This window comes from Ranitomeya imitator, chromosome 7 (assembly GCF_032444005.1).
Source record: "Ranitomeya imitator isolate aRanImi1 chromosome 7, aRanImi1.pri, whole genome shotgun sequence".
Classification (NCBI taxonomy): Eukaryota; Metazoa; Chordata; class Amphibia; order Anura; family Dendrobatidae; genus Ranitomeya; species Ranitomeya imitator.
In genome coordinates, this window is record NC_091288.1 from 215484954 (window position 1) to 215510247 (window position 25294).

The window sequence follows — 25294 nt, forward strand, 5'->3', positions numbered from 1 at the left end:
GGGGCTGAAGGTTATACACCCGGGGTGGTCAGGTGCCGAAGGTTATACACCCGGGGTGGCCAGGGGCCGAAGGTTATACACCCGGGGTGGTCAGGGGCTGGATGACATACACTAGGGGGGGCCAGTGGCCAAAGGTAATACACTCGGGGTGGCCAGGGGCTGGAAGTTATACACCGGGGGCAAGGGGCAGGATGTAATACACCGGGGGGGTGACGGGGTCAGAGGTTGTTCGCTGGGGTAGGACATTGGGCAGGACATTATACACTAGGGGTGTCTGGAGCCCATTTTAGATAACTGTAATCTGAGCCGTGACGTGTAGTAATTACAGCGGTGACATGAGGGTGGTTGTAGTACTACAGACAGGCTTCAGGCCTGCAGCTCTCTGCTGTCACCATGGCAATGCCTGCTCCGACCACAAACAAATAGCAGGAGGCTGGGCCTTGTCACTGCTGCCTCCCTCTGCCGCCGGTGAATGGTTGCCCCCGGCAACCCATAGACTCCTATTACCACTGCTGGGGGAGACTTTATTGTACGCAGCTTTGGAAATGCAGCCGGTGACGCCGGATCCTGGGAATATTCGCCCGACTCCTGAGGCTGCTCCAGTCTGCGGTGACGTATTATTCCTCCGATTACCTGTTAGATCTAACTGTAGATTAGACTCAAGTTACTCAATGTAGAGAGCAGAACTGGGCCGCAGCAGCCCCCTGAAGTGTAGATAGAATGGTGAGTGCGGACCACCGAGCCACTGGCTATCCTGCACCCTGGGGGGCATGATGTTGTTCCATGATCTTACATTACTTCTTTATACTATTGTGTTATCACATAGAATATACTCTGTGCCCAGTGTGGACCCCCCACCCGAAGTCTAGGCCCCCGCCTGGCAGTCACATGTCCACATTTATCATCAATCATTACCTGTCTGTAAATACCTGTCCCACCGTCCGCCTGCGGTCAGCGCCGAGCTGGTAAATATTGACTAGAGATTAGCGGACAGAAATATGGTGCACGGGTGTGATGACAGCACCGACACCGAGCGCGACCCATCACCACAGTGTCCGCACAAGAGCCCAGCACCGGTTATGTGCGAAATTCTTAGTCTGAAATCATCTGGTTTGGTTTAATCCCAAAAACCATCAGTTTACATTACCTATACTGTACTATCACATGTAACATTACACTCCAGAGCTGCACTCACTATTCTGCTGGTGCAGTCACTGTGTACATACATTACTTTACTGATCCTGAGTTACATCCTGTATTATACCCCAGAGCTGCACTCACTATTCTGCTGGTGCAGTCACTGTGTACATACATTACATTACTGATCCTGATTTACATCCTGCATTATACCCCAGAGCTGCACTCACTATTCTGCTGGTGCAGTCACTGTGTACATACATTACATTACTGATCCTGAGTTACCTCCTGTATTATACTCCAGAGCTGCACTCACTATTCTGCTGGTGCAGTCACTGTGTACATACATTACATTACTGATCCTGAGTTACATCCTGTATTATACTCCAGAGCTGCACTCACTATTCTGCTGGTGCAGTCACTGTGTACATACATTACATTACTGATCCTGAGTTACATCCTGTATTATACCCCAGAGCTGCACTCACTATTCTGCTGGTGCAGTCACTGTGTACATACATTACTTTACTGATCCTGAGTTACATCCTGTATTATACCCCAGAGCTGCACTCACTATTCTGCTGGTGCAGTCACTGTGTACATACATTACTTTACTGATCCTGAGTTACATCCTGTATTATACCCCAGAGCTGCACTCACTATTCTGCTGGTGCAGTCACTGTGTACACACATTACATTACTGATCCTGAGTTACATCCTGTATTATACCTCAGAGCTGCACTCACTATTCTGCTGGTGCAGTCACTGTGTACATACATTACATTACTGATCCTGAATTACATCATGTATTATACCCCAGAGCTGCGCTCACTATTCTGCTGGTGCAGTCACTGTGTACATACATTACATTACTGATCCTGAGTTACATCCTGTATTATACCTCAGAGCTGCACTCACTATTCTGCTGGTGCAGTCACTGTGTACATACAATACATTACTGATCCCGTGTTTCATCCTGTATTATACCCCAGAGCTGCACTCACTATTCTGCTGGGAGATTACTGATCACAGTTAGAGTTGTATTTATATGATGACACCTTATAAATGATAACAGAATAACCTTACGTCCTGGGATGGAGAAGTATGAGAAATTGGCCAAGATTGGAGAAGGATCCTATGGAGTCGTCTTCAAGTGTCGGAATAAGGAGACCGGACAAGTGGTGGCCATCAAGAAGTTTGTGGAGTCTGAGGACGACCCCGTAATTAAAAAGATTGCGCTACGTGAGATACGGATGTTAAAGGTGAGACTGCTCTGTGACATGAACGTACTTGGTATACTGTGCTGATCTTTTCAGAGGGGTCTATACTGCCTCCATGCTGATGGTTTCCACAGAACAGCCTCCATGCTGATGGTTTCTACAGAACAGCCTCCATGCTGATGGTTTCCACAGAACAGCCGCCATGCTGATGGTTTCCGCAGAACAGCCGCCATGCTGATGGTTTCCGCAGAACAGCCGCCATGCTGATGGTTTCCGCAGAACAGCCTCCATGCTGATGGTTTCCGCAGAACAGCCTCCATGCTGATGGTTTCCGCAGAACAGCCTCCATGCTGATGGTTTCCCCAGAACAGCCTCCATGCTGATGGTTTCCGCAGAACAGCCTCCATGCTGATGGTTTCCGCAGAACAGCCTCCATGCTGATGGTTTCCGCAGAACAGCCTCCATGCTGATGGTTTCCGCAGAACAGCCTCCATGCTGATGGTTTCCTCAGAACAGCCTCCATGCTGATGGTTTCCACAGAACAGCCGCCATGCTGATGGTTTCCACAGAACAGCCGCCATGCTGATGGTTTCCACAGAACAGCCGCCATGCTGATGGTTTCCACAGAACAGCCTTCATGCTGCTGGTTTCTGCAGAACAGCCTCCATGCTGATGGTTTCCCCAGAACAGCCTTCATGCTGCTGGTTTCTGCAGAACAGCCTCCATGCTGATGGTTTCCCCAGAACAGCCTCCATGCTGATGGTTTCCCCAGAACAGCCTTCATGCTGCTGGTTTCTGCAGAACAGCCTCCATGCTGATGGTTTCCCCAGAACAGCCTCCATGCTGATGGTTTCCGCAGAACAGCCTCCATGCTGATGGTTTCCTCAGAACAGCCTCCATGCTGATGGTTTCCACAGAACAGCCGCCATGCTGATGGTTTCCACAGAACAGCCGCCATGCTGATGGTTTCCACAGAACAGCCGCCATGCTGATGGTTTCCACAGAACAGCCTTCATGCTGCTGGTTTCTGCAGAACAGCCTCCATGCTGATGGTTTCCCCAGAACAGCCTTCATGCTGCTGGTTTCTGCAGAACAGCCTCCATGCTGATGGTTTCCCCAGAACAGCCGCCATGCTGATGGTTTCCACAGAACAGCCTTCATGCTGCTGGTTTCTGCAGAACAGCCTCCATGCTGATGGTTTCCCCAGAACAGCCTTCATGCTGCTGGTTTCTGCAGAACAGCCTCCATGCTGATGGTTTCCCCAGAACAGCCTCCATGCTGATGGTTTCCACAGAACAGCCTTCATGCTGATGGTTTCCGCAGAACAGCCTCCATGCTGATGGTTTCCAGGATGGTTTTTGTAGATAGGTGGAAACCAATGTTTATATAGAGAATGTCACCGCCATGATCTCGTCTGTTGCAGCAACTGAAGCACAGTAACCTGGTGAACCTGCTGGAGGTTTTCCGGAGGAAGAGGAAGCTGCATCTGGTGTTTGAATATTGTGACCACACCGTCCTCAACGAGCTGGAGAAACACCCCAACGGGTAGGTCCATGACCGCGTGCCCGCTGCCCAGAGGGTGGGACCGTCAGCACCGCGCAGGCTGCCGCTAGTCCGTCTGTGACGAGTTGGTACTTGTTGTCTTAAAGGGCCAGTACCCATTAAGTCTTGCTCTTATAACAGTGCTGGAGCATTATAAGAGGGTCTCACGTTAACCCTTCCATGACTTCTGTTTCAGAGTTCCCGAGATGATGACAAAAATCATTGTGCAGCAGATCCTGCAGGCCGTGAACTTCTGCCACAAGAACAGCGTAAGGAGCCGCGGCCCCTACAAGGGACCACGACTGTACGATATTACATGATTTAGGGCCCAGATGGAAATCTACAGCCCCGCAGATCACGTGCTGAGTATTACTGCGTTGTGGGGTCCCAGATCACATTCCCCCAATTCTGTCATCTGCCGCTAGACATGAGATAAAGTAGACCTCCCCTTTAATTCTACTTGTGTTGAGTATATTTGTCCCAATCATATCAATATATTCTTCTTCAGTGCATTCATCGAGATGTAAAACCGGAGAATATTCTGCTCACCAAGCAGGGGGTCATAAAACTCTGTGATTTTGGCTTCGCTCGAATATTAAGTAAGTATAGCACAATGATTACTGTAACCCTCTTTGCCACCACTAGAGGGAGCAATTCATCACCACATGTAATGAAAACAGTCTAAATCCACAGCAGACTCCTCCTAGTGGTGGCTGCAGACAGGATCTTATCATGTATCTCTGTATACAGGGAGCTCCCCCTAGTGGTGGCTGCAGACAGAATCTTATCATGTATCTCTGTATACAGGGAGCTCCCCCTAGTGGTGGCTGCAGACAGGATCTTATCATGTATCTCTGTATACAGGGAGCTCCCCCTAGTGGTGGCTGCAGATAGGATCTTATCATGTATCTCTGTATACAGGGAGCTCCCCCTAGTGGTGGCTGCAGACAGGATCTTATCATGTATCTCTGTATACAGGGAGCTCCCCCTAGTGGTGGCTGCAGACAGGATCTTATCATGTATCTCTGTATACAGGGAGCTCCCCCTAGTGGTGGCTGCAGACAGGATCTTATCATGTATCTCTGTATACAGGGAGCTCCCCCTAGTGGTGGCTGCAGACAGGATCTTATCATGTATCTCTGTATACAGGGAGCTCCCCCTAGTGGTGACTGCAGACAGGATCTTATTATGTATCTCTGTATACAGGGAGCTCCCCCTAGTGGTGGCTGCAGACAGGATCTTATCATGTATCTCTGTATACAGGGAGCTCCCCCTAGTGGTGGCTGCAGACAGGATCTTATCATGTATCTCTGTATACAGGGAGCTCCCCCTAGTGGTGGCTGCAGACAGGATCTTATCATGTATCTCTGTATACAGGGAGCTCCCCCTAGTGGTGACTGCAGACAGGATCTTATTATGTATCTCTGTATACAGGGAGCTCCCCCTAGTGGTGGCTGCAGACAGGATCTTATCATGTATCTCTGTATACAGGGAGCTCCCCCTAGTGGTGGCTGCAGACAGGATCTTATCATGTATCTCTGTATACAGGGAGCTCCCCCTAGTGGTGGCTGCAGACAGGATCTTATCATATATCTGTGTATACAGGGAGCTCCCCCTAGTGGTGACTGCAGACAGGATCTTATCATGTATCTCTGTATACAGGGAGCTCCCCCTAGTGGTGGCTGCAGACAGGATCTTATCATGTATCTCTGTATACAGGGAGCTCCCCCTAGTGGTGGCTGCAGACAGGATCTTATCATGTATCTCTGTATACAGGGAGCTCCCCCTAGTGGTGGCTGCAGACAGGATCTTATCATGAATCTCTGTATACAGGGAGCTCCCCCTAGTGGTGACTGTAGACAGGATCTTATCATGTATCTCTGTATACAGGGAGCTCCCCCTAGTGGTGACTGCAGACAGGATCTTATCATGTATCTCTGTATACAGGGAGCTCCCCCTAGTGGTAGCTGCAGACAGGATCTTATCATGAATCTCTGTATACAGGGAGCTCCCCCTAGTGGTGACTGTAGACAGGATCTTATCATGTATCTCTGTATACAGGGAGCTCCCCCTAGTGGTAGCTGCAGACAGGATCTTATCATGAATCTCTGTATACAGGGAGCTCCCCCTAGTGGTAGCTGCAGACAGGATCTTATCATGAATCTCTGTATACAGGGAGCTCCCCCTAGTGGTAGCTGCAGACAGGATCTTATCATGAATCTCTGTATACAGGGAGCTCCCCCTAGTGGTGACTGTAGACAGGATCTTATCATGTATCTCTGTATACAGGGAGCTCCCCCTAGTGGTGGCTGCAGACAGGATCTTATCATGTATCTCTGTATACAGGGAGCTCCCCCTAGTGGTGGCTGCAGACAGGATCTTATCATGTATCTCTGTATACAGGGAGCTCCCCCTAGTGGTGGCTGCAGACAGGATCTTATCATGTATCTCTGTATACAGGGAGCTCCCCCTAGTGGTGGCTGCAGACAGGATCTTATCATATATCTCTACATATAGGGAGCTCCCCCTAGTGGTGGCTGCACACAGGATCTTATCATGTATCTCTGTATACAGGGAGCTCCCCCTAGTGGTGACTGCAGACAAAATGTTATCCTGTATCTCTGTATACAGGGAGCTCCCCCTAGTGGTGGCTGCAGACAGGATCTTATCATGTATCTCTGTATACAGGGAACTCCCCCTAGTGGTGACTGCAGACAGGATCTTATCATGTATCTCTGTATACAGGGAGCTCCCCCTAGTGGTAGCTGCAGACAGGATCTTATCATGAATCTCTGTATACAGGGAGCTCCCCCTAGTGGTGACTGTAGACAGGATCTTATCATGTATCTCTGTATACAGGGAGCTCCCCCTAGTGGTAGCTGCAGACAGGATCTTATCATGAATCTCTGTATACAGGGAGCTCCCCCTAGTGGTAGCTGCAGACAGGATCTTATCATGAATCTCTGTATACAGGGAGCTCCCCCTAGTGGTGACTGTAGACAGGATCTTATCATGTATCTCTGTATACAGGGAGCTCCCCCTAGTGGTGGCTGCAGACAGGATCTTATCATGTATCTCTGTATACAGGGAGCTCCCCCTAGTGGTGGCTGCAGACAGGATCTTATCATGTATCTCTGTATACAGGGAGCTCCCCCTAGTGGTGGCTGCAGACAGGATCTTATCATGTATCTCTGTATACAGGGAGCTCCCCCTAGTGGTGGCTGCAGACAGGATCTTATCATGTACCTCTGTATACAGGGAGCTCCCCCTAGTGGTGACTGCAGACAGGATCTTATCATATATCTCTACATATAGGGAGCTCCCCCTAGTGGTGGCTGCACACAGGATCTTATCATGTATCTCTGTATACAGGGAGCTCCCCCTAGTGGTGGCTGCAGACAGGATCTTATCATGTATCTTTGTATACAGGGAGCTCCCCCTAGTGGTGGCTGCAGACAGGATCTTATGTATCTCTGTATACAGGGAGCTCCCCCTAGTGGTGGCTGCAGACATGATCTTATCATGTATCTCTGTATACAGGGAGCTCCCCCTAGTGGTGACTGCAGACATGATCTTATCATGTATCTCTGTATACAGGGAACTCCCCCTAGTGGTGACTGCAGACAGGATCTTATCATGTATCTCTGTATACAGGGAGCTCCCCCTAGTGGTAGCTGCAGACAGGATCTTATCATGAATCTCTGTATACAGGGAGCTCCCCCTAGTGGTGACTGTAGACAGGATCTTATCATGTATCTCTGTATACAGGGAGCTCCCCCTAGTGGTAGCTGCAGACAGGATCTTATCATGAATCTCTGTATACAGGGAGCTCCCCCTAGTGGTAGCTGCAGACAGGATCTTATCATGAATCTCTGTATACAGGGAGCTCCCCCTAGTGGTGACTGTAGACAGGATCTTATCATGTATCTCTGTATACAGGGAGCTCCCCCTAGTGGTGGCTGCAGACAGGATCTTATCATGTATCTCTGTATACAGGGAGCTCCCCCTAGTGGTGGCTGCAGACAGGATCTTATCATGAATCTCTGTATACAGGGAGCTCCCCCTAGTGGTGACTGTAGACAGGATCTTATCATGTATCTCTGTATACAGGGAGCTCCCCCTAGTGGTGGCTGCAGACAGGATCTTATCATGTATCTCTGTATACAGGGAGCTCCCCCTAGTGGTGGCTGCAGACAGGATCTTATCATGTATCTCTGTATACAGGGAGCTCCCCCTAGTGGTGGCTGCAGACAGGATCTTATCATGTACCTCTGTATACAGGAAGCTCCCCCTAGTGGTGACTGCAGACAGGATCTTATCATATATCTCTACATATAGGGAGCTCCCCCTAGTGGTGGCTGCAGACAGGATCTTATCATGTACCTCTGTGTACAGGGAGCTCCCCCTAGTGGTGGCTGCAGACAGGATCTTATCATGTACCTCTGTGTACAGGGAGCTCCCCCTAGTGGTGGCTGCAGACAGGATCTTATCATGTATCTCTGTGTACAGGGAGCTCCCCCTAGTGGTGGCTGCAGACAGGATCTTATCATGTATCTCTGTGTACAGGGAGCTCCCCCTAGTGGTGGCCGCAGACAGGATCTTATCATGTATCTCTGTGTACAGGGAGCTCCCCCTAGTGGTGGCCGCAGTCAGGATCTTATCATGTATCTCTGTGTACAGGGAGCTCCCCCTAGTGGTGGCCGCAGTCAGGATCTTATCATGTATCTCTGTGTACAGGGAGCTCCCCCTAGTGGTGGCTGCAGACAGGATCTTATCATGTATCTCTGTGTACAGGGAGCTCCCCCTAGTGGTGGCTGCAGACAGGATCTTATCATGTATCTCTGTGTACAGGGAGCTCCCCCTAGTGGTGGCCGCAGACAGGATCTTATCATGTATCTCTGTGTACAGGGAGCTCCCCCTAGTGGTGGCCGCAGTCAGGATCTTATCATGTATCTCTGTGTACAGGGAGCTCCCCCTAGTGGTGGCCGCAGTCAGGATCTTATCATGTATCTCTGCGTACAGGGAGCTCCCCCTAGTGGTGGCCGCAGTCAGGATCTTATCATGTATCTCTGCGTACAGGGAGCTCCCCCTAGTGGTGGCCGCAGACAGGATCTTATCATGTATCTCTGTGTACAGGGAGCTCCCCCTAGTGGTGGCTGCAGACAGGTTCTTATCATGTATCTCTGCGTACAGGGAGCTCCCCCTAGTGGTGGCCGCAGTCAGGATCTTATCATGTATCTCTGCGTACAGGGAGCTCCCCCTAGTGGTGGCCGCAGTCAGGATCTTATCATGTATCTCTGTGTACAGGGAGCTCCCCCTAGTGGTGGCCGCAGTCAGGATCTTATCATGTATCTCTGCGTACAGGGAGCTCCCCCTAGTGGTGGCCGCAGTCAGGATCTTATCATGTATCTCTGCGTACAGGGAGCTCCCCCTAGTGGTGGCCGCAGACAGGATCTTATCATGTATCTCTGTGTACAGGGAGCTCCCCCTAGTGGTGGCCGCAGACAGGATCTTATCATGTATCTCTGTATACAGGGAGCTCCCCCTAGTGGTGACCGCAGTCAGGATCTTATCATGTATCTCTGCATACAGGGAGCTCCCCCTAGTGGTGGCCGCAGACAGGATCTTATCATGTATCTCTGTATACAGGGAGCTCCCCCTAGTGGTGGCCGCAGTCAGGATCTTATCACGTATCTCTGTATACAGGGAGCTCCCCCTAGTGGTGGCTGCAGACAGGATCTTATCACGTATCTCTGTATACAGGGAGCTCCCCCTAGTGGTGGCTGCAGACAGGACCTTATCATGTATCTCTGTATACAGGGAGCTCCCCCTAGTGGTGGCTGCAGACAGGATCTTATCATGTATCTCTGTATACAGGGAGCTCCCCCTAGTGGTGGCTGCAGACAGGATGTTATCATGTATCTCTGTATACAGGGAGCTCCCCCTAGTGGTGGCTGCAGACAGGATCTTATCATGTATCTCTGTATACAGGGAGCTCCCCCTAGTGGTGGCCGCAGACAATCTTATTATGTATCTGTGTATTATAAGAAGTGCACATATTATTTGTGGTTCCTCGCATTCTCTCTCGTCTTTACAGCTCGGCCTGGTGACGATTACACGGATTATGTGGCCACTCGTTGGTATCGGGCCCCGGAGCTGCTGGTCGGGGATACACAGTATGGAGCTGCGGTGGACGTGTGGGCTATAGGCTGCGTATTTGCTGAGCTGCTGTCCGGTCAGCCCGTGTGGCCGGGGAAATCAGATATGGACCAACTCTACCTGGTCATTAGGACCCTGGGTGAGAGCACCTCGTGTGTATACACCATGGGGCCAGACCGTGGGGCTGCAGAGGAAGCCAATCATTTTCCTTGGAAGGTGTGATCAATTATAATACGACATTCTGTCTGCTGCCACCAGGGGGAGCTCACCACATGTCCTCATATAGCTGAGCTCCCCCTAGTGGTGGCTGCTGGAGTTTTACCGTCTTCGCAGAGGATTTGGAGCTTTGTGTCAGGGGTTATTAAAGTAACTATACAGATTTGGTTTATATTCTTCTCGTCTTACCGTCCAGGAAAACTAATTCCGAGACACCAGTACGTCTTCCACAGTAACCAGTTTTTCCATGGTGCCAGTATCCCTGAACCAGTCCCCGGTGATGTGGTGGGTACCCGCTTTCTGTCATGTGACTTTGCGGCAAAGCTTTTTCGGTCGTTATAATTCCATATTTTCTTCTCCTAAAGGAAACCTTGGAACAAAAATTCCCAAGTATTCAGCCCATGGCGATGACATTCATGAAGGTAAAGTGGAGAATTCTGGTTTTTCTTGTTATTTTAGTGACGGGCTGACTTACAGAATCCTGCAGATGTGGCGCCACCTGGTGGCCGGCGCATATAATTTACGTTTATTTTCACGTCTCCGGCTCTTCCCCCCGCAGGGCTGTCTCCGCATGAATCCCGATGATCGTCTCACCTGTGAGCAACTCTTAGAAAGCTCTTACCTAAACCCCGCCCGCGAGGAGCCAGAGAAGAGGAAAGGGAAAGCAAGGCGGAGACAGGTGAGACCCTCGCCAGAAACTGGGCTACTGTTCGGGGGCAGCGGCATTTGATCATTTTTCTTTCTTTTTCAGACTCAACTGTTGCCTCAGATTCCAGGAAATGGTGTCTCACCTGCTCCGGAGGGCAAGAACAAGCCCCGGGTGCAGAAGTTTGAGCACTTCCCCAATATTTAATGCTTTTACGGGACCAGAACTTCTCAGGGAAGAGTCCGACGCTGATGACGATGTCACCTCTGCTCTACTAAAAATGGCCGGCGATCTAGGACCAGTATAATATCAGAACCTCTAATACCAGGACTCGACTACCTTTATGTAGTGATGTGAGAAACGCTGCCCCTCCTGAGCGTTAACAGGAACGCAGCAGGACTCTGAACTGGATGCAGCTTTGGCTGTGACCGGAGGACGGCCACATCTTGCGTTCAACCCCTTCTGTTCTTTTATTCAATAATTACTTTGATTTTCTGATCTGGGACCAAATATATTTATTACAAAAGAAAACATAGTAACGCATGGGAAGAATGTACAGATCAGCCAGAACCACAAAGTGTGATCGGACCGTGACGGTCACATGATAATGAAAAACGTATCCGTATGGATGGCAAAGAGCGGGAGACGTGTGGACCCAAGGGTCAGAAGCCCCCAAATCAACCCCCCAGGACACAGTAATGGCCCTCGTGACTGGCGGCAGCGTTTATTGAGAGTGCGGAGCATGGAGGATTACGCGCTCCTCTGGTTCATCTTCATGTTAGGACCCCCCCCCCTCGATATCAGTTTGTAGTGAGGGTCTTCATGACCCCCAGCCTTCCTCATCCTGTTTTGTCATCTCTAAGATGTCGGTCACGATCCCGGTGCCGATGGTCTTGTTCCCGTCTCTCAGGGTGAAACGCTGTCCCTTCTCCAGGACCATGGGCTGCCGCAGAGTCATCGTTAGGCTGGAGTCCTCCCCGGGCATTACCATCTCCTGGGAGGGAAAGAGTTAACATCAGCATGGTGTAATGTGGCAGGAGAGGAGTTAGAATCCTGCTAATCCCAGGCTCGGGAGTGGATGATGGGGATGTAATCCAGGGACTGACCTTGCCCTCGGGCAGCGTGATCCGGGCGGACATGTCCCACGTCAGGGAGAACATCACAGGCAGGAAGTTGGTGACAAATGGCTTGTGGCGTCCGCCTTCTTCCTTGCTGAGGATGTAGACCTGAAGGAAGCACGAAACGCGTTAGCGCCACTCCCAGGACTAGTTATCACACAGCCGCCATGTTGCCCCGTACCTGAGCCTGCACCTTCTGGTGAGGCCTGATGGAGCCGGGTTTGCACATCACCATCCCTCGCCGGACGTCTTCTCGCTTTAACCCTCTGACCAGAGCCCCGAGGTTATCTCCGGCCTCCGCCCGGTCCAGGCTCTTGTGGAACATCTCTATGCCTGTGCCAGAAGAAATGTCAGGTGAGGTCAGAGAATATGAGCAGGACTGCTGGGGTCCGACTGACGAACCCTCGCCGGCCATGGTGGTCAGACCTTGTCCATATCTCCTATACATGCCACGTAGAGTGACGGCACAAACATGGCCGCCTCTGTGCCCCGAAAGGAAAACAGGACCATCATTTTAATAGGGTAAAAGAGCCCAGAAAACCCTTTAATTGGTGATTGGACGGGCACCTACCTGTCACTACCGACTTCAGCTGCTTACTGCGCCCGACAAAATCGCAGTCATCGCCCTTCTTGATTGTGCCGCGCTCCAGGGTCCCGGTCACCACCGTGCCACGGCCTGAAAGGGAAGCAAACAGTGGAGGAATCGGTATGAAGGCGCCTACTGAAGCCCACCACAGACGGCACTGACGGGGGCCATGACACATACCTGGAATCGAGTGGATGGATTCCACCGGCAGCAGGAAGGGCTTGTCCAGGTCCCGCTCAGGGATGGGAATGTAACTGTCCACGGCGTCCAGGAGCTTCATGATCGAGTCCAAGCCGATGTCCGTATTGCGGTTCTGTAAGATAAAAGCTGCGGCTCAATCCACCGAGGATCCCTCCATTACAGGGCGGTGGAGTCGGAGTCCATTTTGGTGGAGTCGGAGATTTGGCTTACCGACTCCACAGCCCTGCCCCATTATACAGACTTCCCACCGATGTCCAATAATCCAGAATATTCCATGATCCAGCAGATCTCTCCCATCCCACGGATGAGGAATAAAAGGGCTGAATTAGTAAATAAAAAAAAAAACCTCGCTCCTCCCTTTTCTGTAGGTCTCGGCGCTTCCTGTTCTCGCAATGTTTTCACAATAAAGGAGGAATAAAAATATTGAATAGACACACACACAACTCCGGGGAAATAAAGTGACAGTTCTCAGAAAACAAAGGTTCTTACTCGTTAACCATTACCATATAAAAAAAACCTTTCTACGTTTATGATCGCTGTTGTCGTTCTGATCTGGACTGATGTCGGGTTACTGGTGCAAGAGAATACACACCATAAAAAAAAAAAAAAAGGGAAAAAATGCCAGAATCCACAAAGGGTTAATGAGATTCTCCTATAGACCGCTGTAATTGTATTCCTCATTGTGTGCCGTGTGGTCCGGCTGCCGAGCATCATCTAAGTGCAGCACTGAAGTGGACGGCTATGAATTAGCCCAGAACGTGGCTGGATACATGGAGTAAGCAATGTCCACTTGTTGTCACTGTCACCCCCATAGTCCTACACTTTCTACTGAAGCCCCCGATCCCGACACCTGGTAGTGACCTGGTCATATCTCCCTCCATCCATCTCATGCCTCTCCTGGTCCTTCTTACTGCCGGTGACATTTCTAATCCTGGTCCTCCTCACCACATCCCCACAGTCTCTTCTACCTCCCATCCACGCTCTATCACAACTTTCCGTAACCTCTCTATCCTTATACCCATCCGCCCGGCCCCCTCTTCCCCATTTACACCTTCAGCTCATGGAATCTCATGGCTTTCAGTCTCACCTCTGTGCTGACGACATCTCTGGACCAGATATCACCTCCCTACTGACCAGAATCCCTCAATGTCTGTCCACTATTTCATCCTTCTCCTCTAGATTTCTAAAACTTAACATGGACAAAACAGAATTCATCATCTTTCCCCCATCTCACTCAACCCCCAAACAGACCTGCCCAGTCTCCCCAGTCCCACAAGCTCGCTGCCTCGGGGTAATCCTTGACGCTGATCTCTCCTTCACACCACATATCCAAGCCCTTTCCACTTCCTGCCGCCTTCATCTAAAAAATATTTCCAACATCCCACAAATTATTCAACCAAGAATCTACAAAAACCCTAGTCCATGCCCTCGTCATCTCCCGCCTCGACTACTGCAACCTCCTGCTCTGTGGCCTCCCCTCTAACACTCTCGCACCCCTCCAATCTATTCTAAACTCTGCTGCCCGACTAATCCACCTGTCCCCCCGCTATTCCCCGGCCTCTCCCCTCTGTCAATCCCTTCACTGGCTCCCCATTACCCAGAGACTCCAGTACAAAACCCTAACCATGACGTACAAAGCCATCCACAGCCTGTCTCCTCCATACATCTGTGACCTCGTCTCCCGGTACTTACCTACACGCAACCTCCGATCCTCACAAGATCTCCTTCTCTACTCCCCTCTTATCTCCTCTTCCCACAATCGTATACAAGATTTCTCTCGCGTATCACCCATACTCTGGAACTCTATACCACAACATATCAGACTCTCGCCTACCATCGAAACCTTCAAAAAGAACCCGAAGACCCACCTCTTCCGACAAGCCTACAACCTGCAGTAACCACCGATTGACCAAACCGCTGCACGACCATCTCTACCCTCACCTACTGTATCCTCACCCATCGCTTGTAGATTGTGAGCCCTCTAGTAATTGCCATCAAACCGCAAATTAACCCTGCAGATCCCGTACCCTCCTCACAGGTTCTTACCTCGAGAGCACACAGTGCCGACCCAACCACGACTGGGGTGCCCTCGCCATCGTAGCCAAACTCAGACAGCAGCTCTCGGATCTCCAGCTCCACCAGGTCCAGCATCTCCTTGTCATCCACAGCGTCGGCCTTGTTGATGTAGACAACAATGTGCTTCACCCCGATCTGCGGCAGGACGGCGGGGGTTAATAATGGACAGAGAAGGAGGCCAGGTGCCCCGAGAACGACACCTCCCCGAGCGCAGCATTACCTGTTTGGCCAGCAGCAGGTGCTCCCGTGTCTGCGGCATCTGCCCGTCTGTGGCGGCCACGACCAGGATGCAGCCGTCCAACTGGGACGTCCCTGTGATCATGTTCTGTAGAGGGGAACGTTATTGTGTAACCTGGAAAGCAAGATGCACCCCGACCTGCCCTGCACCATACACGCAGCAACCCCCGACCAGCCCTGCACGCGCAGCAACCCCCGACCCGCCCTGCACGCGCAGCAACCCCCGACCCGCCCTGCACGCGCAGCAACCCCCGACCCGCCCTGCACTGCGTGCGCAGCAACCGCCCTGCACGCACAGCAACCCCGACTCGTCCCCCCGACCCCGCACCGAGCGCACAGCTACTTCGACCCGACCTGCACCGTGCGCGCAGCAACCCCCGACCCGCCCCGAGCACATAGCTACCTCGACCCGACCTGCCCTGTGCATGCAGCAACCACCAACCCCGCCCTGCACAGCGCACGCAGCAACCATGCACAGAGAGCAGCGACCCCCGTCCCGTCCCGCACAGCAACCCCGACCAATCCCACACTGCGCCCAGCACGCACCTTCACGTAGTCCGCGTGCCCCGGGCAGTCTGTGTGCGCATAGTGGCGATTGGCGGTGGTGTACTCCACGTGTGACGCGTTTATGGTGATACCTCGCGCTTTTTCTTCAGGGGCGTTGTCGATTTCTTCATATTTCTTAAACTGCGCCCCTCCGGTCTCGGCCAGGACTGGAATATAGAAGAAAAATACATGTCCGCGTCACTAGAGAGCAGTGAAGAGTACGGGCAACGCAGCGTCCAGAGGTGGCGCTCTACCGCCACTGCTCTGATCAGAGACATCAGATCCCTCATTGTCTACTGCAGTCTAAGGTCCTCTGTACCGAGGCTCAAACTCCAGGACCGCCCTCCATGCTTTACACTGCAGCGCTGCATCAACCCAACCTCAGCAGAAAACACGGAGAAGATAGGAGGGGCCTGGAGAGGAGGCGTGGCCTCAATAAGGTGGGATGGGATGTGAGATTATAGACAAATGGGAGGAGAGCAGACTTCCACCAATAAAGGGGAGCAGCCTTTCATAATCAAGGAGGAGGGGCCAGGGCAACAGCTTTTTATGGACAAAAAGGAGTGGCCTGGAGAGGTAGCCTTTCATACAGAGGGGAGTGGCCAGGAGAGCTTTTTATATACAAAGGGGTGTGACCAGGTGCAGCCTTTCATCAATAAAGGAGAAAGGCCAGCCTTTTATATACAACGAGTGGCCATAATAAAGGGGAGGAGCAAGGAAAGCTTATTTTATAGACAAAGAGGCGGGGCCAGAAACAGCTTTTTATTATGGACTTAAGGGAGTGACTTTACTAAAGGAGAGGGGCAAGAAAGCCTTTAGTACCAAGAAGGAGTGGCCTCAATAAAGATGGAGGGACCGGGTAAGGACGTGGTGTCTGTGAGGCCTCGTGAGGTCATGTGTCCCCTCCCCCGATCATCACTCACTCTTTGTAATGGCAGCCGTCAGCGTGGTCTTGCCGTGATCCACGTGCCCGATGGTCCCGATGTTGATGTGCGGCTTCTCCCGGGAGTAGGTCTTCTTGGCCTCCGCGGCGTAGCTCCTGTACAGCAGGGGGCAGTAGCAGGCGGCGGGGCTCGGCCACGTCTGCAAGGAGACCGCAGTCACTAATCTCCGTACGGAAGGACAGATAACACATCTCTGCTGCGTTTTGGTCCTCTTCTTGCTGTCATCTGCACCTGACCCACGACTGCTCACAGCTGAGGGTTTGTCACAGGTGCAGACGATGGCAGGAAGCAGAGGTGCCGAGAACCATGAAGCCTCGCGGCTCGTCCTAGCCGCCATTTACTCACCGCAATGCGCGAACCGTGGAGCCGGCAGAAAACTGTGGAAAGAAGAGGAGAGAGGTGAGGATAAAACAAGGCGGGACGCAGTGATACACCGCCATGTGGGCGGAGCCTGCCAGACAAGTGGGCGGGGACAGAGGCAGAGACGTAATGTTACTATTATTATAGCACCTTTTATTCCATGGAGCTTTACATGTGAGAAGGGGGCAAATATAGACAAATACAATAAACCTGAGCAAAAAACAAGGCACACGGGTACATAAGGAGGGAGGACCCTTCCCGCGAGGGCTCACAGTCTGCAGGGGATGGGCGAGGATACAGTAGGAGAGAGGACCCTGCCCGCGAGGGCTCATAGTCTGCAGGGGATGGGCGAGGATACAGTAGGAGAGAGGACCCTGCCCGCGAGGGCTCATAGTCTGCAGGGGATGGGCGAGGATACACTAGAAGAGAGGACCCTGCCCGCGAAGGCTCACAGTCTGCAGGGGATGGGTGAGGATACAGTAGGAGAGAGGACCCTGCCCGCGAGGGCTCACAGTCTGCAGGGGATGGGTGAGGATACACTAGGAGAGAGGACCCTGCCCGCGAGGGCTCACAGTCTGCAGGGGATGGGTGAGGATACACTAGGAGGGGGCAGAGCGGGTTGTGGATCACTGCAGGTTGTAGGCTTGTCGGAAGAGGTGGGTCTTCAGGTTCATTTTGAAGGTTTCGATGGTAGGTGAGAATCTGATGTGTTGTGGTAGAGGGTTCCAGAGTATGGGTGATACGCGAGAGAAATCTTGTATACGATTGTGGGAAGAGGAGATAAGAGGGGAGTAGAGAAGGAGATCTTGTGAGGATCGGAGGTTGCGTGTAGGAAAGTACCGGGAGACGAGGTCACAGATGTATGGAGGAGACAGGATGTGGATGGCTTTGTACGTCATGGTTAGGGTTTTGTACTGGAGTCTCTGGGTGATGGGGAGCCAGTGAAGGGATTGACAGAGGGGAGAGGCCGGGGAATAGCGGGGGGACAGGTGGATTAGTCGGGCAGCTGAGTTTAGAATAGATTGGAGGGGTGCGAGAGTGTTAGAGGGGAGGCCACAGAGCAGGAGGTTGCAGTAGTCGAGGCGGGAGATGATGAGGGCATGGACTAGGGTTTTGTGGTGTCGTGGTCAAGGAATGCGCGGGAGATATTTTTGAGTTTGAGACGGCAGGAGGAGGCAAGGGTTTGGATATGTGGCTTGAAAGAGAGGGCAGAGTCGAGGATCACCCCGAGGCACCGGGCGTGTGGGACTGGGGAAAGTAAGCCGCCATTGACATTGTTAGACAGATCTGGTGGAGGGGTAGAGTGAGATGGGGGAAAGAAGATAAATTCTGTTTTGTCCATGTTCAGTTTTAGAAAAGGAGCAGAAAAGAAAGATGAAATAGCAGAGAGACAGTGCGGGATTTTGGTCAGTAAGGAAGTGAGGTCGGGTCCAGATAGGTAGATCTGCGTGTCATCGGCGTAGAGGTGGTACTGCATACCGTGGGATTCTATGAGCTGTCCCAGGCCGAAGGTGTAGATGGAGAAGAGTAGGGGTCCTAGAACTGAGCCTTGAGGGACTCCGTCAGATATGGGGCGAGGTGAGGAGGTGGTGTGGGGGAGGGAGACGCTGAATGTCCGGTCTGTTAGGTATGATGAGATCCAAGATAGGGCCAAGTCTGTGATGCCAAGGGATGAGAGAATCTGTAATGATAGGGAATGGTCCACTGTGTCAAAGGCAGAGGACAGGTCCAGGAGGAGGAGGACAGAGTAGTGTAGAAGGCAGAGGACGGGTCCAGGAGGAGGAGGACTGAGTAGTGTAGAAGGCAGAGGACGGGTCCAGGAGGAGGAGGACAGAGTAGTGTAGAAGGCAGAAGACGGGTCCAGGAGGAGGAGGACAGAGTAGTGTAGAAGGCAGAGGACAGGTCCAGGAGGAGGAGGACAGAGTAGTGTAGAAGGCAGAGGACGGGTCCAGGAGGAGGAGGACAGAGTAGTGTAGAAGGCAGAGGACAGGTCCAGGAGGAGGAGGACAGAGTAGTGTAGAAGGCAGAGGACGGGTCCAGGAGGAGGAGGACAGAGTAGTGTAGAAGGCAGAGGACGGGTCCAGGAGGAGGAGGACAGAGTAGTGTAGAAGGCAGAGGACAGGTCCAGGAGGAGGAGGAGGACAGAGTAGTGTAGAAGGCAGAGAACAGGTCCAGGAGGAGGAGGACAGAGTAGTGTAGAAGGCAGAGGACAGGTCCAGGAGGAGGAGGACAGAGTAGTGTAGAAGGCAGAGGACGGGTCCAGGAGGAGGAGGACAGAGTAGTGTAGAAGGCAGAGGACGGGTCCAGGAGGAGGAGGACAGAGTAGTGTAGAAGGCAGAGGACAGGTCCAGGAGGAGGACAGAGTAGTGTAGAAGGCAGAGGACAGGTCCAGGAGGAGGACTGAGTAGTGTAGAAGGCAGAGGACAGGTCCAGGAGGAGGAGGAGGACAGAGTAGTGTAGAAGGCAGAGGACAGGTCCAGGAGGAGGAGGACTGAGTAGTGTAGAAGGCAGAGGACAGGTCCAGGAGGAGGAGGACAGAGTAGTGTAGAAGGCAGAGGACAGGTCCAGGAGGAGGACAGAGTAGTGTAGAAGGCAGAGGACAGGTCCAGGAGGAGGACTGAGTAGTGTAGAAGGCAGAGGACAGGTCCAGGAGGAGGAGGAGGACAGAGTAGTGTAGAAGGCAGAGGACAGGTCCAGGAGGAGGAGGACAGAGTAGTGTAGAAGGCAGAGGACAGGTCCAGGAGGAGGAGGACAGAGTAGTGTAGAAGGCAGAGGACGGGTCCAGGAGGAGGACAGAGTAGTGTAGAAGGCAGAGGACGTGTCCAGGAGGAGGAGGACAGAGTAGTGTAGAAGGCAGAGGACAGGTCCAGGAGGAGGAGGACAGAGTAGTGTAGAAGGCAGAGGACGTGTCCAGGAGGAGGAGGACAGAGTAGTGTAGAAGGCAGAGGACAGGTCCAGGAGGAGGACAGAGTAGTGTAGAAGGCAGAGGACGGGTCCAGGAGGAGGACAGAGTAGTGTAGAAGGCAGAGGACGTGTCCAGGAGGAGGAGGACAGAGTAGTGTAGAAGGCAGAGGACAGGTCCAGGAGGAGGAGGACAGAGTAGTGTAGAAGGCAGAGGACGTGTCCAGGAGGAGGAGGACAGAGTAGTGTAGAAGGCAGAGGACAGGTCCAGGAGGAGGACAGAGTAGTGTAGAAGGCAGAGGACGGGTCCAGGAGGAGGACAGAGTAGTGTAGAAGGCAGAGGACGGGTCCAGGAGGAGGAGGACAGAGTAGTGTAGAAGGCAGAGGACGTGTCCAGGAGGAGGAGGACAGAGTAGTGTAGAAGGCAGAGGACAGGTCCAGGAGGAGGAGGACAGAGTAGTGTAGAAGGCAGAGGACAGGTCCAGGAGGAGGACAGAGTAGTGTAGAAGGCAGAGGACAGGTCCAGGAGGAGGAGGACAGAGTAGTGTAGAAGGCAGAGGACAGGTCCAGGAGGAGGAGGAGGACAGAGTAGTGTAGAAGGCAGAGGACAGGTCCAGGAGGAGGAGGACAGAGTAGTGTAGAAGGCAGAGGACAGGTCCAGGAGGAGGAGGACAGAGTAGTGTAGAAGGCAGAGGACGGGTCCAGGAGGAGGACAGAGTAGTGTAGAAGGCAGAGGACGTGTCCAGGAGGAGGAGGACAGAGTAGTGTAGAAGGCAGAGGACAGGTCCAGGAGGAGGAGGACAGAGTAGTGTAGAAGGCAGAGGACGTGTCCAGGAGGAGGAGGAGGACAGAGTAGTGTAGAAGGCAGAGGACAGGTCCAGGAGGAGGACAGAGTAGTGTAGAAGGCAGAGGACGGGTCCAGGAGGAGGACAGAGTAGTGTAGAAGGCAGAGGACGGGTCCAGGAGGAGGAGGACAGAGTAGTGTAGAAGGCAGAGGACGTGTCCAGGAGGAGGAGGACAGAGTAGTGTAGAAGGCAGAGGACAGGTCCAGGAGGAGGAGGACAGAGTAGTGTAGAAGGCAGAGGACAGGTCCAGGAGGAGGACAGAGTAGTGTAGAAGGCAGAGGACAGGTCCAGGAGGAGGAGGACAGGGTAGTGTAGAAGGCAGAGGACAGGTCCAGGAGGAGGAGGACAGGGTAGTGTAGAAGGCAGAGGACAGGTCCAGGAGGAGGAGGACAGGGTAGTGTAGAAGGCAGAGGACAGGTCCAGGAGGAGGAGGACAGGGTAGTGTAGAAGGCAGAGGACAGGTCCAGGAGGAGGAGGACAGGGTAGTGTAGAATGCAGAGGACAGGTCCAGGAGGAGGAGGAGGACAGAGTAGTGTAGAAGGCAGAGGACAGGTCCAGGAGGAGGACAGAGTAGTGTAGAAGGCAGAGGACGGGTCCAGGAGGAGGACAGAGTAGTGTAGAAGGCAGAGGACGGGTCCAGGAGGAGGAGGACAGAGTAGTGTAGAAGGCAGAGGACGTGTCCAGGAGGAGGAGGACAGAGTAGTGTAGAAGGCAGAGGACAGGTCCAGGAGGAGGAGGACAGAGTAGTGTAGAAGGCAGAGGACAGGTCCAGGAGGAGGACAGAGTAGTGTAGAAGGCAGAGGACAGGTCCAGGAGGAGGAGGACAGGGTAGTGTAGAAGGCAGAGGACAGGTCCAGGAGGAGGAGGACAGGGTAGTGTAGAAGGCAGAGGACAGGTCCAGGAGGAGTAGGACAGGGTAGTGTAGAAGGCAGAGGACAGGTCCAGGAGGAGGAGGACAGGGTAGTGTAGAAGGCAGAGGACAGGTCCAGGAGGAGGAGGACAGGGTAGTGTAGAAGGCAGAGGACAGGTCCAGGAGGAGGAGGAGGACAGAGTAGTGTAGAAGGCAGAGGACAGGTCCAGGAGGAGGAGGACAGAGTAGTGTAGAAGGCAGAGGACAGGTCCAGGAGGAGGAGGACAGAGTAGTGTAGAAGGCAGAGGACAGGTCCAGGAGGAGGAGGACAGGGTAGTGTAGAAGGCAGAGGACAGGTCCAGGAGGAGGAGGAGGACAGAGTAGTGTAGAAGGCAGAGGACAGGTCCAGGAGGAGGAGGACAGAGTAGTGTAGAAGGCAGAGGACAGGTCCAGGAGAAGGAGGACAGGGTAGTGTAGAAGGCAGAGGACAGGTCCAGGAGGAGGAGGACAGGGTAGTGTAGAAGGCAGAGGACAGGTCCAGGAGGAGGAGGACAGGGTAGTGTAGAAGGCAGAGGACAGGTCCAGGAGGAGGAGGAGGACAGAGTAGTGTAGAAGGCAGAGGACAGGTCCAGGAGGAGGAGGAGGACAGAGTAGTGTAGAAGGCAGAGGACAGGTCCAGGAGGAGGAGGAGGACAGAGTAGTGTAGAAGGCAGAGGACAGGTCCAGGAGGAGGAGAACAGAGTAATGTAGAAGGCAGAGGACAGGTCCAGGAGGAGGAGGACAGAGTAGTGTAGAAGGCAGAGGACAGGTCCAGGAGGAGGACAGAGTAGTGTAGAAGGCAGAGGACAGGACTAGGAGGAGGAGGACAGAGTAGTGTAGAAGGCAGAGGACAGGTCCAGGAGGAGGAGGACAGAGTAGTGTAGAAGGCAGAGGACAGGTCCAGGAGGAGGAGGACAGAGTAGTGTAGAAGGCAGAGGACAGGTCCAGGAGGAGGAGGACAGAGTAATGTAGAAGGCAGAGGACAGGTCCAGGAGGAGGAGGACAGAGTAGTGTAGAAGGCAGAGGACAGGTCCAGGAGGAGGAGGACTGAGTAGTGTAGAAGGCAGAGGACAGGTCCAGGAGGAGGAGGACAGAGTAGTGTAGAAGGCAGAGGACAGGTCCAGGAGGAGGACAGAGTAGTGTAGAAGGCAGAGGACAGGTCCAGGAGGAGGACTGAGTAGTGTAGAAGGCAGAGGACAGGTCCAGGAGGAGGAGGAGGACAGAGTAGTGTAGAAGGCAGAGGACAGGTCCAGGAGGAGGAGGACAGAGTAGTGTAGAAGGCAGAGGACAGGTCCAGGAGGAGGAGGACAGAGTAGTGTAGAAGGCAGAGGACAGGTCCTGGAGGAGGAGGACAGAGTAGTGTAGAAGGCAGAGGACAGGTCCAGGAGGAGGAGGACAGAGTAGTGTAGAAGGCAGAGGACAGGTCCTGGAGGAGGAGGACAGAGTAGTGTCGCTTGCTCTTGGCGGTTAGTAGGTCATCGGTGACCTTAGTTAGGGCAGTTTCAGTGGGGTGATGTGACCGGGAGCCTGATTGTAAGCGGTTGAAGAGGGAGCAAGAAGAGAGATGGGAGGACAGATCAAAATGGACGTGTTGCTCCAGTAATCTGGAGACATAAGTGAAGAGATATCGGGCGATGGCTGGACACAGAGGACGGCTCAGGGAGGCTTTCTGAGGATGGGTGTGATCGGGGCGTGTTTGAAGGATGAGGGGAAGACACCAGCTGTGAGTGAACGGCTGAAGAGATGGGTGAGGGTTGGGATGAAGACCGTGGTGAGGTTTGGGATGAGGTGGGACGGGCGCGGGTGGAGCCTGCAGGTGGTGAGGCGAGATCTGGACAGGAGGGCGGAGAGCAACATTCATTTCTGGCAATAAATCTCCATCGTCATCAACAGAAAACACTGATTGCTGGCACTGAAGAGGTTAATCCAGGACCACAGAGCAGAGGTCAGACTCCTGGGGGGTCAGAGGTCACAGGAGGGGTCACCCTGCGCCACACGTGTCTTCTTCAGTCACAGGACCTCCAGTGGCCACCAGGGGGCGCCCGGCCCCCGCCTCCTCCCCTCGGTCCGATTACACCCCCTCCCCCCGCCGCCACACGGTCTCCTCCTCACCGGCAGATCTGCACGCCGACAGCACCGCACGCGCCGCCATCTTGGTTGCCTGCGGAAGTGACGAGCCGGAACCGGAAATACATCGAGTCAGTCCACTAGAAATATGGCCGCCGCTGGAAAGTTGACATCAGACGCCATCTTGGTGGTGGCAATTTTTCTCTTCAGAATTAGTAGTTGCACCCTCCTCCTCCCACAAACTAGTACTGTATGGGATGAAGTCTGTATATGATAAACCAATAGAAAACTGGTCCAGCTGTAATACAAACGGCGCTGTCAGTCACAACCAATCAGATTTCAGCTTGTAGCAACCCAAAGCGTGGTCTGAAATGAAAGAGGAGATCTGATTGGTACTTATTGGCAATACATTTCCTTACAAACCAATAAAATGGCGCTTTCAGCATCAACTAATCAGATTTCTGCTTACACCTTCCCAAAGCTTAGTTTAAAATGAAAGAGGAGATCTGATTGGTTGCTGTGGATAATATTTTTTCCTTAGAAACGACTATTAATAAGGGCCAGCGTGTTACATATTGATTTGTCCTTAGAATTGATGCAAAGTGTCAGCAGTATGAGCCGAGCCCCATATCTACAGAATAAGCAACGTCCAACAGCGCCCCCCACCTGTGCACAGGTTCTGTCCGGCACTGCAGCTGATTACCAATCACTATGAATGCACTGAGCTGTAATACTGGACTATGCCACGGTCGGGGGTACCGAGCCCGACCGTGGGGTCCATCAGGGACGGGTCACACAGACCCGAGCACCACACGTCATACACGAACCACAATGGCCGGACTGACCTGCCCAGCAGGTCGGGAAACTCATCAGCCCGGACAGTGTGGTCCTGGTGTCCTGCAAAATATGGGCAACCAACTAACGTCTAAGGGGGAGCCCCCATATGTATGACCCCTGGAACCCCCATGATCCGGTGCACAGGGGTCTCGGATGGGAATCTAACACATCATCACACATTACTGACAACCGGCCATTCACTTTTAGGGACAGATCAGTAACAGACACAAATGGTGCCAGTGTCACCTGAGCTCAGTACAGCGGTCACACGCGCTCAGTACGGCGGTCACCTGAGCTCAGTACGGCGGTCACCTGAGCTCAGTACGGCAGTCACACGTGCTCAGTACAGCGGTCACCTGAGCTCAGTACGGCGGTCACCTGAGCTCAGTACGGCGGTCACCTGAGCTCAGTACGGCAGTCACACGTGCTCAGTACAGCGGTCACCTGAGCTCAGTACGGCGGTCACCTGAGCTCAGTACGGCGGTCACCTGAGCTCAGTACGGCAGTCACACGTGCTCAGTACAGCGGTCACATGCGCTCAGTACGGCGGTCACCTGAGCTCAGTACAGCGGTCACACGCGCTCAGTACAGCAGTCACCTGAGCTCAGTACGGCGGTCACCTGAGCTCAGTACGGCAGTCACACGTGCTCAGTACAGCGGTCACCTGAGCTCAGTACGGCAGTCACACGTGCTCAGTACAGCGGTCACACGCGCTCAGTACGGCGGTCACCTGAGCTCAGTACAGCGGTCACACGTGCTCAGTACGG

The 25294-nt window shown here is 52.9% G+C and overlaps 2 protein-coding genes across 2 annotated transcripts; one reads left to right on the top strand and one right to left on the bottom strand.

The window, feature by feature from the left end:
• The first annotated feature begins 361 nt into the window (after positions 1 to 361).
• CDKL4 (cyclin dependent kinase like 4) lies at positions 362 to 11418 on the top strand. The gene is made up of 10 exons (XM_069734823.1): positions 362 to 609; positions 2213 to 2399; positions 3781 to 3902; positions 4096 to 4168; positions 4408 to 4498; positions 9997 to 10197; positions 10471 to 10559; positions 10640 to 10696; positions 10834 to 10953; positions 11026 to 11418. The coding sequence occupies exons 2-10, from the start codon at positions 2232 to 2234 to the stop codon at positions 11125 to 11127; spliced, it is 1023 nt and encodes a 340-aa protein (XP_069590924.1). The 5' UTR covers positions 362 to 609; positions 2213 to 2231; the 3' UTR covers positions 11128 to 11418.
• On the bottom strand, positions 11419 to 23835 carry TUFM (Tu translation elongation factor, mitochondrial). Its single transcript, XM_069734822.1, has 11 exons — positions 23736 to 23835; positions 16974 to 17005; positions 16608 to 16767; positions 15685 to 15851; positions 15122 to 15226; positions 14872 to 15036; positions 12805 to 12937; positions 12610 to 12714; positions 12220 to 12371; positions 12027 to 12146; positions 11419 to 11914 (listed from the first exon to the last, which is right to left on the bottom strand). The coding sequence occupies exons 1-11, from the start codon at positions 23773 to 23775 to the stop codon at positions 11741 to 11743; spliced, it is 1353 nt and encodes a 450-aa protein (XP_069590923.1). The 5' UTR covers positions 23776 to 23835; the 3' UTR covers positions 11419 to 11740.
• Between the last annotated feature and the right edge of the window lie 1459 nt (positions 23836 to 25294).

Coding starts and splice junctions, on each gene's coding strand:
- TUFM (XM_069734822.1), bottom strand. CDS start 23,775: ATGGCGGCGCGTGCGGTGCTGTCGGCGTGCAGATCTGCCG. Junction 16,768..16,973: donor TCCACGGTTCGCGCATTGCG/GTGAGTAAATGG, acceptor GTCTCCTTGCAG/ACGTGGCCGAGCCCCGCCGC. Junction 12,147..12,219: donor ACCAGAAGGTGCAGGCTCAG/GTACGGGGCAAC, acceptor TGCTTCCTTCAG/GTCTACATCCTCAGCAAGGA.
- CDKL4 (XM_069734823.1), top strand. CDS start 2,232: ATGGAGAAGTATGAGAAATTGGCCAAGATTGGAGAAGGATCCTATGGA. Junction 3,903..4,095: donor CTGGAGAAACACCCCAACGG/GTAGGTCCATGA, acceptor CTTCTGTTTCAG/AGTTCCCGAGATGATGACAA. Junction 10,697..10,833: donor TGGCGATGACATTCATGAAG/GTAAAGTGGAGA, acceptor TTCCCCCCGCAG/GGCTGTCTCCGCATGAATCC.